At 52.0% G+C, this 14,284-nt stretch overlaps 2 protein-coding genes across 11 annotated transcripts in view; one reads left to right on the top strand and one right to left on the bottom strand.

Annotated features, from left to right (window-relative positions):
- LOC122392101 (serine/arginine repetitive matrix protein 2-like) overlaps nt 1–5,844 on the top strand; it is a 65,755-nt gene extending 59,911 nt beyond the window's left edge. Inside the window, exons 8-14 of the mRNA XM_043386618.1 lie at nt 213–1,750; nt 2,056–2,852; nt 3,125–3,229; nt 3,370–3,610; nt 3,918–4,130; nt 4,507–4,599; nt 4,978–5,844. Coding sequence (XP_043242553.1) covers nt 213–1,750; nt 2,056–2,852; nt 3,125–3,229; nt 3,370–3,610; nt 3,918–4,130; nt 4,507–4,599; nt 4,978–5,316 — 3,326 coding nt within the window. The 3' untranslated portion in view covers nt 5,317–5,844. The remainder of the gene's footprint in view (nt 1–212; nt 1,751–2,055; nt 2,853–3,124; nt 3,230–3,369; nt 3,611–3,917; nt 4,131–4,506; nt 4,600–4,977) is intronic.
- Nucleotides 5,845–6,101: 257 nt separating this feature from the next.
- LOC122392102 lies at nt 6,102–12,308 on the bottom strand. Of its 10 annotated transcripts, none has more exons than XM_043386625.1 (5): nt 12,080–12,308; nt 9,152–9,216; nt 8,414–8,501; nt 7,739–8,037; nt 6,102–7,174 (listed from the first exon to the last, which is right to left on the bottom strand). In XM_043386625.1, the coding sequence occupies exons 1-5, from the start codon at nt 12,100–12,102 to the stop codon at nt 6,675–6,677; spliced, it is 975 nt and encodes a 324-aa protein (XP_043242560.1). In that variant the 5' UTR covers nt 12,103–12,308; the 3' UTR covers nt 6,102–6,674. The 10 variants fall into 10 exon arrangements, with proteins under 10 accessions (XP_043242560.1, XP_043242556.1, XP_043242555.1 ...); XM_043386621.1 differs by lacking the exon at nt 12,080–12,308 and adding an exon at nt 11,589–11,897; XM_043386620.1 differs by lacking the exon at nt 12,080–12,308 and adding an exon at nt 11,492–11,688 and having other exon boundaries at nt 8,414–8,499.
- Between the last annotated feature and the right edge of the window lie 1,976 nt (nt 12,309–14,284).

Below are 14,284 nucleotides of genomic sequence, written 5' to 3'. Positions count from 1 at the left end.
AGTTTTCAGGTATCTCGCGACCTCGAAGACTGCCGCTGCGACGGCGGCCTTCGTTTGGGCTAACAGAGCTTCAATCTGGCCCACTCAGCCTGTGGCGAGATTTATCTGCCGTCATCACAGCAGTCGCCGTGGTTGTTTATGGCGCGGATAGCGGCGACTGTGGCGGTGCGGCGGCGGCTTTGACGGTGCTCTGTGTGCTTCTCTGTTCACAGATCCGAGCTCGCCCGGCCGCCGCGTGCTACAGGATGCCACCACGAGCTGTCGCGTGCTAACCAGGGACATCGGAGTGGACGGCTGCCCCGAGCGACTGGACGCGACTCCGGTGCGGGAGTCTCCCTCCAGCCGCGGCCGAACCCGTGATGTGGGGGTGGCCGCGAGGGAGGTCACTCCGCCAGCCCGCCCGGTCACCAGGGACTTCGGTGTGGGCTACGGACTGGCGGTACGAGACCCGACGCCTCCAAGAGTCGTCACGCCACCCAAGCCGGCGACACGTGATGTAGGCGTGGGTTACGGCCTAGCCGTTCGCGAGCCGACGCCTCCAAGAGTGGTCACACCACCCAAGCCTCCAACAAGAGACGTTGGCGTTGGTTATGGTCTTGCAGTGCGTGATCCAACTCCACCAAGAGTTGTCGCTCCTCCGAAACCACCAACGCGTGACTTCGGAGTGGGTCATGGGCTTGCCGTCCGCGACCCAACTCCTCCAAGAGTGGTGGCGCCTCCCAGGCCGATAACTCGGGACATGGGTGTCGGGCTGGGTCTGGCTGTCCGCGACCCCACCCCTTCACCAGCACCGGTGCGGGTCCCTACACGGGACGCGTGCGTGGGTGGTGGCCCACCGGCCCCTCCTCCGCGTCCCGCGCCCGCCCAGCGCTCTGTCTACGTCCTCACAGACCTGAACGCCGGTCAAGAGAACCAGGGCCGCCGCAAGTTCTCGCTGGGCTCGATCCTGAGCGGGCACGGTGGCAACCGAACGATCGGTGTCAACACGCGACGCTCAGAGCTAACCGTCGGAGGTACGCACGTCGAGACCGTGGCCGGAGATGACTCGGTTCAGGAGATTCTGGAGCGGGAGCGGCTCCGGCCACCGGGCGTGGAGCGCGGCTCGCAGACCCGTGCCGCGGCGGCCGTCAGTGCCGAGACGAGCACGGACCGGCCGCCGGCCACCCGAGACGTCGGGGCCTCCACCGAGCTGGGCCTAGATGAGCTCCGTCAGATGTGTGATCTGCGCGATCAGCTGGACGAGCTGCGAGAGCTTCAGCGATCCACCAGAGCCTCGTCCAGCGAGACGCGTGACACGTTCACACAGATCAAGGAGTACGAGCTTGGTGTCAACTATGTGCGCGGCGCGTTCTCCTTCGTCAAGAGCGTCAACTGTTCCTCGCAGACTGAGCCACCGTCTCCTCCGGCGCCGCTCCGTTCGGCGGGAGCGCAAACTGATCGGGAGCCGGAGCCTTGGAGGCCGTCGACGCGTGCCTTCGCCGCCCAGGTGCACCCGGCGATGACCAGTGTCGGCGTGCAGTGTCTCGAGGAGGACAGCCGGGGTGTCGAGGCGCGGCCCGAGCGGCGCGATGTCGCCGTCACGGCGGATTACCGCCGGCTCACGCGGTCGGTGGCCACGGCCACGGATGCATCGCCGGCGGTGGCTCGGCCGTCCCCCGCGTACAGAAGAGATGCGGCGACGGCCACGGTGGCTCCGCTCGTCATGTCGCGAGCGGTGCTCACCGATCGCCTCAAAGAGCCACTGAAAAAGGTAAGAAAGTCATGCTCACTTATCGAGACGCGCTGCTCTGGGAAGTTGTGGCTAGGTGGCTAATATGTTTGGCTGGCGTATGTTGGGTAGCAGCGGATCACTGCTCAATTAGTGGAGCTCTGCCAGCTTGTTTCGGTGCTTATACAATTTGCTTTCATAGTGAAAGGTGTAAATGTCTTGGGTTTCTACTCACGAATCACTGCATCTGCAGCCAGGCCCAGTACTCCACTCGGATGGATTATTGTTGTAGCGTCATGTCATTGTTCCTGTACTGACCGCTGAACGTTCCGTCTGTTTTGGCTCAGGTGAAGACCACCATGACGGAGGTGACTCCACTGAGGAGCGTTGCCAGCGGCGAACACCTGGTGAACCGTCACCAAGGCTGCCAGACGGCCCCGTCCCTGGCCCCAGCCGCCACTGCCGCCGCCCCCGCCCCTGCGCCGGCCGCCCCCGCCCCGCCCGTCAGCAGCCGTCACCAGGCGACTCAGACGCTGGCGGCGCCGCCGTCCACCCCTCCGGCGACACCTTCCGACCGCGAGTCGCCGCTGCCGCCGCTCTCCCGCTCGTCCAGCGGCTCAAAGATCCCGCGCCGGATGGCGACACCTCCCACCGCCCGTAAGGCGGCCCCGGCCGCGCCGGCCGCCCTCACTCCCCCGGCTATGGTGCGGCGAGCGGCCTCCTTTGCCGGAGTCACCACCCCACCGACCGGCCGCAAGACGCCGACCGCTGCTGGTTCAGCCACCCCGCCGACGGCACGCAAGGCAGCCGGAGCGGGCACCCCGCCCACCGCTCGACGCATCCCAGTGCCCGTTGGATCAACAACTCCTCCCACGCCTCGACGAGAGCTCCGGTCGCCGTCACCGTCGGTTTCGACGGCGCGTCCGGCGGCCAAAGAGTCGTCACCGACGAATGGTGCGCTGGCGGTGACGGCGGAGTCGGGACCGGCGGCGGTGTCCGAGTCGGCCAGACTGGTGTCCGGCACAGGTCAGGTGTCTGACGCCGAGCCCAAACAGCGCCAGTTTGGTCGCAGGGACACGTTTGTGGCGCCCCGTGACACGGACTCTCAGCGGCAGGAGCTTGGCCAGGGCGACGCGGCAGATCAGTGAGTTTCGCTGGGGTAGGCGGGGACGGGGAGGGAGTAGCAATGACGCGTATCATCGCAATGCTCCAGGATTTTTCGTCCCGGGGTTGTCTTGCCAAAATCACGTTTGTAGCTTTGGTGTTTGAACTAAGAAGCATTGCTTATAGGCGTTTGCCTAAATCTGCTGAAGTAATCGTATATCGTATAGCCTTGCAATCGTACCTATCCCTCGATATGATCTTTCACGTGGTCGTACTTACAGTATGTGACTTGGGGTTGTTTCGTCTTTGCAGAAAATCGACATCGGAACCCGTGGATTTAGATGATTTCACGGCTGTTGAGGAAATGATCTCGACGGAGGAGATGAAAGTGAAGAAACCAGAAGCTCCCAGAATAAAGTGCGTACCGGTTTACACTTTCATACCGTTATTCAGTCTTAATCATCATCCTGTATTGCTTGTATCAGCTATGACGATAAACTCTCGTCTGACCTGCCCTAACCGCCCCTCCCGTCTTGTCCCTCGTCTTTTCTCCTCAGGGTGGAACCCAGTCCGGAGATGCGCGCCGCTCTGAAGGTGCTGAACGACTCCCTGAGCGCCCCAGGCGCCGGCAAGGGATCTTCCGCCGTCGCCCAGGCGCGCGCTCTCGTCCAGGCCGAGTGGTTCAAGGTGGCCGGATCGCGAGACGCCGACCCGCTGGTGGTGGAGGACTACCTGGACGTGCTGGAAGGAACGTCGCTCGACCTGCTGAAGACCGTGGTCAACATGGCGGATAGCAACGTGAGTATAGGATCAGTTTTTTACGGTATAGTTGCGGCTTTTACGTAATTAAGTGACAATTATTGGCATTCTGCTGAATATATCCGTCATTTCGATTTTCTCTCTGTCATCTTCATTTGAATTGTCCATTGGTTGATTCCTTGTGCATCGGACATTTTGCGTCGACTTACGTCGAAAAATGTTACTTTTCTATACTGAGTCTGAACCACCAAGAAACCACAACCGCACCAAACTGACTACAACCCTCAGCCCTAGACTCCCAGCTGCACTAACCTCACTGACCGGCCGACGCTCCCTCCCCCGGCAGAGTAACACGGTGATGCACTACGCGGTGTCGCACGGAAACTTTGACGTGGTCAGCGTGCTGCTGGACAGCAAGGTGGTGGACGTGCAGAGGCAGAACAACGCCGGCTACACGTGCATCATGCTCCTCTCGCTGGCCCACATCACCTCCGAGACGCACCGCCAGGTGGTCCGCCGGCTCTTCCAGAACGGCGACGTCAATGTCCGAGCCAAACAGGTGAGATGATGGCGGGTGCCGCTGAGAGGCTCGGGCGCCGCTGAGGCGCTGAGTCATGAGCGGATGTCCGGAGTGGGTTGGGATGGAAAGGAAATAGCTGCTTCAGAGATTTTATTTTATCGTTAACATTCTCGTCGGACCGTTTTCAATCAGGACAGCTGATGTGGGCCTTGCTGATGATGTTTCCGAATTCAATGTTTTTATGTGAAGCAAGCGATCACCAAACTTCCTTTACCGTGTTGGTCGTAAAGCATTATCCGTTTGAATTAATCCAACTTGCATGGCGCCGTTCTTTCACCATACATGGCTCTCGTAATGTTTCTTTATTAATCCGGTGTCTCGAAGTATGACGTCCGTATCCGCCCCTGTCCCGCAGCACGGTCAGACGGCGCTGATGCTAGCCGTCTCCCACGGCCGGCTGGACATGGTGAACCTGCTGCTGGAGGCCGGAGCAGACATCAACATACAGGTGCGTGTGGTGGTCACTGCAGATCTGCTACTGGTGCTCCTGCACTTGTGGTATGAAATTATTGAAAGGAATATTACCTCCAGGCGATACGCTGTTCTATTTCATTAGTGGCCGGCTTAGTGTCCATAGTATCGGAATGTCTTAGGTTTATCTACGATTTTCCAAGTTTATCCCCGTTCAGCTTAGAGAAATTCCGATATTTTGTCTAAGCGTCGCGCTCAAATGGACCCCTCAGCTCTGTGGATACGAGATCTCCGATGAAAGGCGCTACTTAGCAGTCCTACCATCCCCAGTGCCACGGAGATATAACCCTCTCCGAACCCCAGGTCACGGGAAGCAGCAGCTAGGTCTGACGCCCCCTCCCCACTCCTCTGACAGGACGAGGACGGCAGCACGAGTCTGATGTGCGCCTCGGAGCACGGCCACGCGGCGATCGTGCGCGTCCTGCTGGCCCACCCCGAGTGTGACACTCAACTCACCGACAACGACGGCTGCACGGCGCTCCAGGTGGCCATGGAGGCCGGCCACCGCGACGTCGGCCTCCTGCTGTACGCCCACTCCAACTTCTCTCGCGGCAGCTCCCCGTATGGCTCTCTGAGGCTGAAAAAGGGCGGCTCGCGGACGCCGGGCGGCCGGGCCAGCGCCACGCCCCCGCGCGGAGCCACGCCCACCGGCACGCCGGGACTCGGCAAGCGCAGTCTGTCGTCGCTGCACTGAAGCGCGTGATGTGGGCTTGTGGTGATACTCCGTCCAGGGGAGGTGTGGAGGATCGGTCGGTGTCAGTGCCTTGTAACGCGCGCAGCGGCGCGGCCGGGCGGCAGACCGCGCCCCGAGAACCGGTGGCACGGGCTGGTCGTGATATTTAACTGATACAGCCAGACGAGTCGTTCGCAGCGACGCACAACTAACCTCAGTCAGAATTGTTCGAGACGTTGCCTTCTTATTCAACCCAGGCGCTCAGCGCGGACTCCCCAGACGTTTCGGCTTCCAGGGTGAAGCGAGTGGTGCACTGACCAAGTTTTATCATTGAGTGGAGTCTGCTAGTGACTGGCTGTACCGGGTCCGACAGCACCGAGTGTGCCCCAGTTTTACCGAGCTGTCGGCGAAGTCGGCGGTAATTTGCAGTACTAACATGTGCCAACGAATGTGTAACTGACTTTTAATGTGTGCTTGTGTTTGACGTGCGATAGGTGAGGTTTTTAACCATCCGCTGCCAATACATTCCTCGAAACCTGAGTGGCCATACGAGTAGTTGATTGAGTTGTAATTGTGAACGAAAGAAAGAACACACGACAGGCGGGCGTAGATTCGTTCTGTGCTAATTGTATGCCGGGAAGCGTTCATATTTAGGTGGTTCGCCTCCTCTCGACACTTAGCAAACTAGCATGTGCGTGGTCATCAAGACTGCGATGCTGTGCCAACGCATTGGAAGCAAAAAGACGTCCCACCCAATCCTATCCTTCATGCCAACAATTCGGCCTGGCACCATCCCTAAAGCCGTCTCTGAAACAGCGATATATTTGTAGTGCACCCAGATCTCTCTCGCCGCCGACGGCGCGGCAGAGCTCAATCACAGACAGACAAACCAACCTGGCCAGTTCCGGCCGACAGAGGCCGCTTCAGGCCGCAGCGGCGGAGACGCTCACCACACGGGCGAGCCGAACGGGGCGGGGAGCACACGGCGCACACCATCACAGTCCCACGGAAACCCACCTTTCGCGACCATAGTGAGAATACAGCGCGACGACTCCGCGCAGCGCCCACTACCAGCAGAACCCGGCTCACTAGAAAGCCAACCCCGTCGCAATTATTACTACAGGGTGATTGCGGCGCGTGCACCGAATACGGCGGGTCAGTATCTTCCAACTAAGTACACCACCTTGAGAGCTACGTTCGCGGAAAGTCCTTCGGCTACCTACCTCGCCCACAGCTTATACAACTGGCCGTCCTGGCAGATTCTAAACGTGGCGCTACCACCGCGCCAGAGGCGTCTAAACGCGTCGGAGCTGTCTACAAAGTCCACGGCGCCGGCGATCGGTTAATAGGTCTGCGCCTGCGGGTCGGCACCTTCTTTTTTACATGGAGGTGGGGGCGAGGAAGTTGAGTTCGCGCAGGCGGCTGGGACGCGGCCTGTTGCGGTTCTTTTTACGCTCAGCCGGCGGATCGGTCATACCTCCGGCAGTCGCGAGGGACGAGGCCGGCGGAAGGAAGGACACTCCGGCTGCCGGGAGGGCCGCCGCCCCGCCGGCCGGGGCAGCCGCGTCCGGCTGGTCAGGGTGGCTATCGCGCCACTCGCGGCAGATGTCTGCCGGCCGCTCCGGATAGAATATGGACGGCGTGAAGAACCGGTGGCCGCGGCGCTGGCGCGGCGGCGTGTTGGGGCACGATAGGGACGGTCTGCGCTCCAGATTGGGGCGTTCCACGCTCGGCAGTTCGGCGAGATCCGTGGCCGAGGTGACGCGAGTCAGGTTGTAGCCCACCTCGTCCGCGTCCTGCTGCGACCCGGCGGCGCCCAGAGCCTCGGAGACGGCCTGGGTCAGAGACGGCGCCGGGACCGGGTCGGCGAACGTGTCGGCTGGGGAGGGCGAGCAGGCGGTCAGATAAAATAAATCTTGGATATACGTCTATCGGCGGTGCAACACTCGCCGTGACGACTCAATGCTTCAAAACGCACGGGTCTTGACTTAATGCCTAAGGTGGATTCGGCCGGATTCGGCCTTGAAACGCATACCTCCTATGCATTGAATTGAAAAGCAAGCAAAGCGACATTATAAACTGACAAGACATAAAGCATCCCAGCTTCAAAAGACAAACATGGAGGTACAGTCCACAGCAGAAGTAATGTGTGGTTTCAGTCATGGGTATGTTCTGCTTCTGAAGCCTAGGAACGATTAGCCAGACTGCAACGAGACTTTAAATGTAGCTTACATGTATCTTCACCCTTGCAGCTACAACTTTATCTATTAACGTCTTCTTTTCAATCAGTCCGCATTTAAAAATCGTCGGTCAAAGCCATCCGTTCAGATTGGTAAAACCACACATTACTTTAGCGGTGGGCTGTACGTACAACGCGGCGACATCTGCACTTCAACCTACTAATTCGATTACAACCCTTCCCACTTTTCCATCATCCACTCACCAGCCTCATCGCCGACTTTGACGGTCATTTTGGTGGCCGTGGCCGAGGTCATGGCGGACGGCGGCGGCGGCGGCGCCGAGTTCTCCCCAGGAGAAACCTCCAGATGGCGCACCAGCGACACCAGTGACGTGGGGGTGGCGATGGAGGCCGAGTCGGACGGCCGGCGGCCCAGCGACCAGCCGTGGGCGCCCACTGGCGGTGTGCCCGGTCCCTCGTCTCCGCCCAGAGGCGTGGCGTTCATCAGCGAGTGGAACATGGACTCATGGTCCGGCGGAGACACGATGTTGGCCAGGTCGAAACTGTGGCGCACGGGCGACGGGGCGGGTCAGAGGGCACCGGACGGCGGACAGGCTGCCGGTACCGAGCGGTGATCGGTGGATGGCTGTTGAATCATGTTAAAGTTTGGAAACGGGTGGACTAGCACGGGTTTTATTGGCTATCTCCCACAAAAAAGAGAAGACAAAATGATAAGCACGGGATGCTGCTAGCGAGATAATTCCTCTAGAAAGCACGCTTGCAATACAACACGATTTTTCAATTCAAATTTTGTTAAGACGCACTCATACCTAATAACTGCCTGTGCAGTGCCTGCCACCCAGCGCAAGTAAAGAAGCAACCATGCATGGAGGAAAGCGTCGGCACTTATCCATCCATCTATCTTTTCATCATCCTCACCTTCCCGGTTCGTATTCGTCGTTGCACATCCACTCGATGCACGTGCGGCTCTGCCCGTCCATCTTGCACACAAATACAGTAGGTACCTCTAGGAGCAGGAGACAGACCAGTCACCAAGTGCAGACAGACAAAGTAGGCTAGGTGAACTACACCGTAATGCTGAAATGTTAGCTAAAAGGCATTTGTGCTTCTGGCTAAGTACCGCAGTCAGTACAGGCAGCAAGCAAGCAGGTGCATCAATTCATAATGCAACTCGACGACGAAATGCTAATAGCATGTATCTCTCCCCCAGCATAAGTCGAATGGATACCGAGTAATGAACCCTTTGCTCTGCACATTACACATCATCTCAAAGCAGAGGTCAGACTTTCATCTCAAGTCTAATGCTCTTCCAAAAGGGTATTTAAAAAAGGGTATCTAATGCCTATTTAGGCAGCGGAAAAATTAGCCAACCGGCGAGCAAACATTGCTAATTCATCCAATTCCTCCCACTTTCAGCTATCATTGATAACAATATGTAAAAGGGAAATTAAATGATGCATGGATTCCACACTGATAATTGGTATATGACTTATTACAGATTTGCTCACAGAACTTAAAGGTTTCTCAGGCCCCTAGACTTATCATCCTTGTTTGAGTCAGTAGATTCACTGCCACATAGAAAATATACGCAATGAAAGAGCTTTGAAGCACAGATACAACAAAGATAATGACAGGTACAGCGTGAGGATTGCTTACCTTTATAAAAAGTAGCGATTTGCTCAAAATAATACCAGGCTAATCCACCATTGTTGCTAGAGTATCTGCAAAAAGAAAATGACATCAATGATACAGCAATAAGGTGACATAAAGAAACGTGACTTAATTTTGGGAGGATGTGTTTTTAATAAAGCTGAGATTAATGAATAATGAATTAAATTTTGCAATTTACATAATGTAAGCAGCTATGTCTTTATCATCATTATGCTACTTCTGATAAACTTGAGCACACTGAAGGCCGAGCTACACTATGCGTGATCGTCCAGGAAATTACGTGCGTGATCTGCGAGTTTGCGGGTTTTGCAGAAAATCGGTACGCAGATGAAGTTCAGCTGATAGGAAATACACACTGTCGGCTACACTGGGGTCACGCAGATTCAGTCAAGGAAATCCCGGACGTTCAGTACAGGAAATGCCGGATAGTCAGGACGGTCAGGATGTTCCATACCGATATAAAGTTCAGAGCTACAAACTTGTTTGCAGTATCTGCGAGATTGCGTGATATGAGACAGTTGTTGGCGCACTTGGTGGCGCACCGTATGAATCCAAGTGACGTAATTAATAATTGTTTCTTTAATTTACATGTGTTTTTGATGTTTTATTAACAAAATAAACTAATTATCAATAAAATAGTATAGAAGATAGCAAAGTAAAGCGTTTGTTGCGAAACAATTTACTAGTTGTTATTATTACGTCAGCATACAATAATTCACGGAAATTCTGGAAAATCGCAGAAACCAATGTCATGAGGAAGTCTTGAAATCACAGGTCTGCAGATCACGCACGTAATTTCCTGGACGGTCACGCATAGTGTAGCTCAGCCTTTAAATTTAAAAATATTACTTATACATCAGTCACCTCATTTTTTTTCTCTCTGAATTTCCTGACTTCACATATAAAAGCCACAAATGAAAATGAAAATGTATAACTCTAAGTTAGTGCATACACCAGCATGATTGAATTATATAATGTGAACAATTCAGGATTCAGGAAACTGTCTTGACAACTGTACAGATTCATGGGAGAAAACAATTTGGAATTGAATGGATTTAAATAAAGTAGGTAGGTACCAATCATTGCTTACAGAAATGGAGTAACCTTTTGCAAATATCCCCAAACATCCAAATCCAACTCTTTGGATCCCCAGGGGAGAAAAGAGAGGAACATACCACACTACTTGCCCAGCCATTGTAATTTGTATATATGACTAAGCATCAGCTCAAGCTGGTGAGAGAAAACAGTGGCATAAATACTACAATATGGTTCAACTTTTGTACTGCTGTCTTGCACTAAGTTCATACTGGTAAGTGGTAATCCAGATTCCAGGACCAGACACACTTGAATGATCAGGTCATTCATTAGTCAAGGCATAGCAATGTGCAACAGAGCAAGACAACAAGGAACAATGCAAATCAACTGCAATCTTGAGTCAAGACTTGATGGTACATTAGCACACACAGCTATTGAAAAAAGTACAAAAATCAAACATTTTCCTGCTGAAACTATGTCCTCATCCCAGTCAAACATGTGATTGATTAGAAGGTGCCTCTGCCTTGGCCCCACAATCCAAACCTGAATCACTTGTCTTGTTCCCTTTGTGTAAGCTAGGCTTTGTGCATATTGGGTACTGTAGTTCCATGCAACTTTGGTCACCAAGGGGGACGCCGGTGAAAACAGGGCGCCGGAGGGCATATTAGTCACGTGACATTTGGAGCTTCTCCCCCTCTGTGGGCCTTCTACATGCTGAACGTCACGTGTGTATTTCACGAACCTTGATCAAATCGCCCCAGGCGCCCTGTTTTCACCGTCGTCCACCAAGGGCAACTTTGGCCCACTCCTGGAAAACTAATTTGCTTTGCTATAGTAACGTTTTACACCTAATGAAACCTCTGTATGGTGGACCTTAAGTAAATGAATACCAATTGCTCTTGGTGGTCAAAGTTGCACGACAATACATCACTGGTAAGGCAGACATAGGATGAGCTGCTATATGCGCCAGAATTGGAATGCGTCTTTCTAACCAATCCAAAACAAAACAAACCTAGCCCCACCAGACCCAACCTGACCTACAACCTACAGCCTACTTTCTACAACCTTCAGCCTAGGGTAGGTAGGTATCACATATGGCAGCTCGTGCTATGTCTGCCTTACTGATACCATGCACAGTGTGCAAAGATTCATGGGAGAAAATATTTTGGAATTGGATAGAAGTTTAACTCTCCTGTAAGCACTTCGTCTTTGTATACCAATTCTGTGCTTGATTCACGACCCAAACTGAAATGCCAACTGAAATTGAAATGAGCGATCACTTCAACTTACCTTAAATTAATGTCACCGAACGTCACTAGCATGCAATTCAAGGGCATCAGGATCAGACACCAATCTCATGACAGTCACACGCTTTCAAGCAGCCTACCGTCCGTCCCTGTCAAGTTCCAAGCAATTCAAAGCAGCTTGGGGAGCTTGGGTGCACTTGAAATCACGGTATATGGTCCCACACACAAGGGGGAAAAGCTCAAATTATTGAGCGCTCAAAATATTGAGCGTGTGACGCCAGAGGCTCCCATAGGCGTAATGCTGAGGGCTCAAAAAATTGAGCCGTTTCAGGAACACGTTTTGCAAAAGCAACTCGCAACACCTAGGGAGAAATGGCAACACCCTAGGAGAATCACTAATGATGCAAAACAGATTAGGCTTTCATATTTTTCACTGCTCAAGCTTCAATGATTGGGGGAACACCAATTAATAGGTCGAAATCTTACGGCATACCAGGATGACTTAAAAACAGGCCAATATTCATGTCAAAATAAAAGTAATTTTTTGTCCATTCACGTTTTTTACTAGGGTTCTGTTGGAAAGAGCATTTTTCATACTACCCAAAATGATTGCGACTCAATTTCACATTACCCATATCGGAGAATATTTTTCATTTGGCGGCGCCGTTTGTTTATTTCGTCGCGACGTCTCCGGTCGCGTGGTTGTCGTCGTCCTTGTGTTGAAGGTAAGTTTTTATCGTTTTAGTTATACTTAGATGTTAAAAGGTACACTGAAAAGTTTGAATATGCTGTGATTTTAAATTTGGAAACACGTAAACGTCAATCAATTCACGTTTTCCTCGATTTGCGTGCAGATAAGTAACTGTCGACGAAAGTGGCGCCATCCGATATGATGTTTTGAAGGAAGGAGACATAACATATTTACGTGAAATTTTTTGTTTTTTAGTGGTCTAAGTGCTTCAAAGAGGCTGTGAATGTTTTCTTCACACAATTTTTCATTAGGTATGATGAGGTAAAAGGTAGTTTCAGCCTTAACTTTCATATAATTGACATTAAAACATATGATATTCCACTGCTATCAGTGATTGAGTACCTTGATATTTGGCATTTCTTATTAATTTGAATGTATTCTCTATCCATATGTCCTGATAGTAAGTGACAATACTCTGCCAATATGTTTCCATAGTTTTCACATTCATTTTCCAGTCCTTTACATAACATCACAATTTATAATCAACAAAACTCAACTCCTTCGTTACTTCACAACACTGATATTCTTACCTCGTATTCTTACCTCGTTGGGTTCCTCTTTGCCTCGCTTGTCCGGATAGGAAGGGGTCAAGTTGGGTGGATGTAAGGAACCCTAAATGAAAGAGACGCGCCAGTCCAAATGGTGACAGACAAGAAATAATAACATTTAATAATGGACCGGAAATTGCGCCTCGCGAAACAAAGTCGTACAAGATAGACCTATATCATATAAGAAAAACAAGTTGTAAGACGACACCTACCTATACAGTTATCATTACCAAAACACAGTTCGCATTTTCATATAAGTTAATCTACATAATCGAACAGTTTGCTACGAATACATGTATCAAGAATGCGTTTTAGGCTATTAATATTAGTCGCGCATGCTGCCTCTGCAGGCAGCTCATTCCATATGCGAATACAGCGAACAGAAAAAAAGCGCTTGCGAGTGTCAGTTCTGGTGGCTGGGGGAAATATCTTACATCCGTGACCCCTGGTGCCGCTGCGATAGGGCCTCTGGAAAAGGTCATTAGGATTGATACAGGAGTGGTTATTTAGGATTTTCCAGTACTGGATCAGGTCGGCCCGCAGCAGTCTACCCTGTACCGAATAGAGGTCCAATGCAGCTAACCTTTCACCATAGTTAAGTCCAGTCATTCCATCAATGTGTCTCGTCCATCTCCGCTGAACCCGTTCAAGAAGTCGAAGGTCTTGTACATACCCAGTATTCCAAATGCAAGAACAGTACTCCATGATTGGTCGGATGTGGGTTGTGAGAAGGGACAGCATAAATTGAGGAGAGCGACACACTGTGGACTTAAGTAGGCTTTCAGCTAGGCCACCCGCCTTATGGGCTACATTTCGGATGTGGTCATGAAACTTCATGGTGACATCAACAAGGACGCCCAAGTCAGAGGCCTTGCTTGCTGGAGTTATCGGAGCACCATTCAGGATGTAGGATGGCTGGCTAATGTTGGGACAGGGTCCAGCAAAGCGTAGGACCATGACAGACTGACAGTCAACTATTGTGTGTGTGAATGCTGAAACAGGATAGCCACTTTGCTGACTGGCTCATATGAAATAAGATAAAAATGATCCTTTATATCATTTCCATCTGGAGGATCGGAGTCAACGGAAAAGGAAGGCCACTTTCAAGCCTCAAGGTCTAGGCCGCCAGACGCCAGTCGGCAGTCACCACCAAATTTATAATAGATTAATTCATTATTATACTTTGAGACCCTTAGGTCACTGGATCGGCATCACATTTTCAGTTTCAATATAGTAAAGGTTTTTATTTGTATGATGTGAAATATTTTCCTGAATCAGAATTTAATTATCCCTAGGTACCTGGTAGAGGTTTCGGATTTAATGCTCATTGTTGGTGTGCAGTCAGGATTTTTTGACAGGTCCAGATAGGGAATCCTGAGCAATTTTATAGTAAAGTGGTCTCCTTATAATCACCACACATTTTATCAAAAGCATTTGCAGAATTCATTCAATGAAGAATTTTATCAATGTTGCACCCATTTCTTAGACGACCTAGGCTGCATCTTTTTTTAGTTCCTGTTGTATGACATATTTTCCG

Source organism: Amphibalanus amphitrite, unplaced genomic scaffold, assembly GCF_019059575.1.
Source record: "Amphibalanus amphitrite isolate SeventyFive unplaced genomic scaffold, NRLGWU_Aamphi_draft 000469F_arrow, whole genome shotgun sequence".
Classification (NCBI taxonomy): domain Eukaryota; kingdom Metazoa; phylum Arthropoda; class Thecostraca; order Balanomorpha; family Balanidae; genus Amphibalanus; species Amphibalanus amphitrite.
The sequence above is the reverse complement of the archived record's forward strand: the minus strand, read 5'-3'. Positions and strand labels throughout refer to the sequence as shown.

Excerpts from the sequence above, each read along its gene's own strand:
- LOC122392102 (XM_043386625.1), bottom strand. The coding sequence starts at position 12,102 with ATGAAAAATATTCTCCGATATGG. Across the intron at positions 9,217-12,079 it reads AAAAATATTCTCCGATATGG|ATACTCTAGCAACAATGGTG; the intron begins GTAATGTGAAAT and ends TTCTTTTTGCAG. Across the intron at positions 8,502-9,151 it reads AATCGCTACTTTTTATAAAG|AGGTACCTACTGTATTTGTG; the intron begins GTAAGCAATCCT and ends TCCTGCTCCTAG.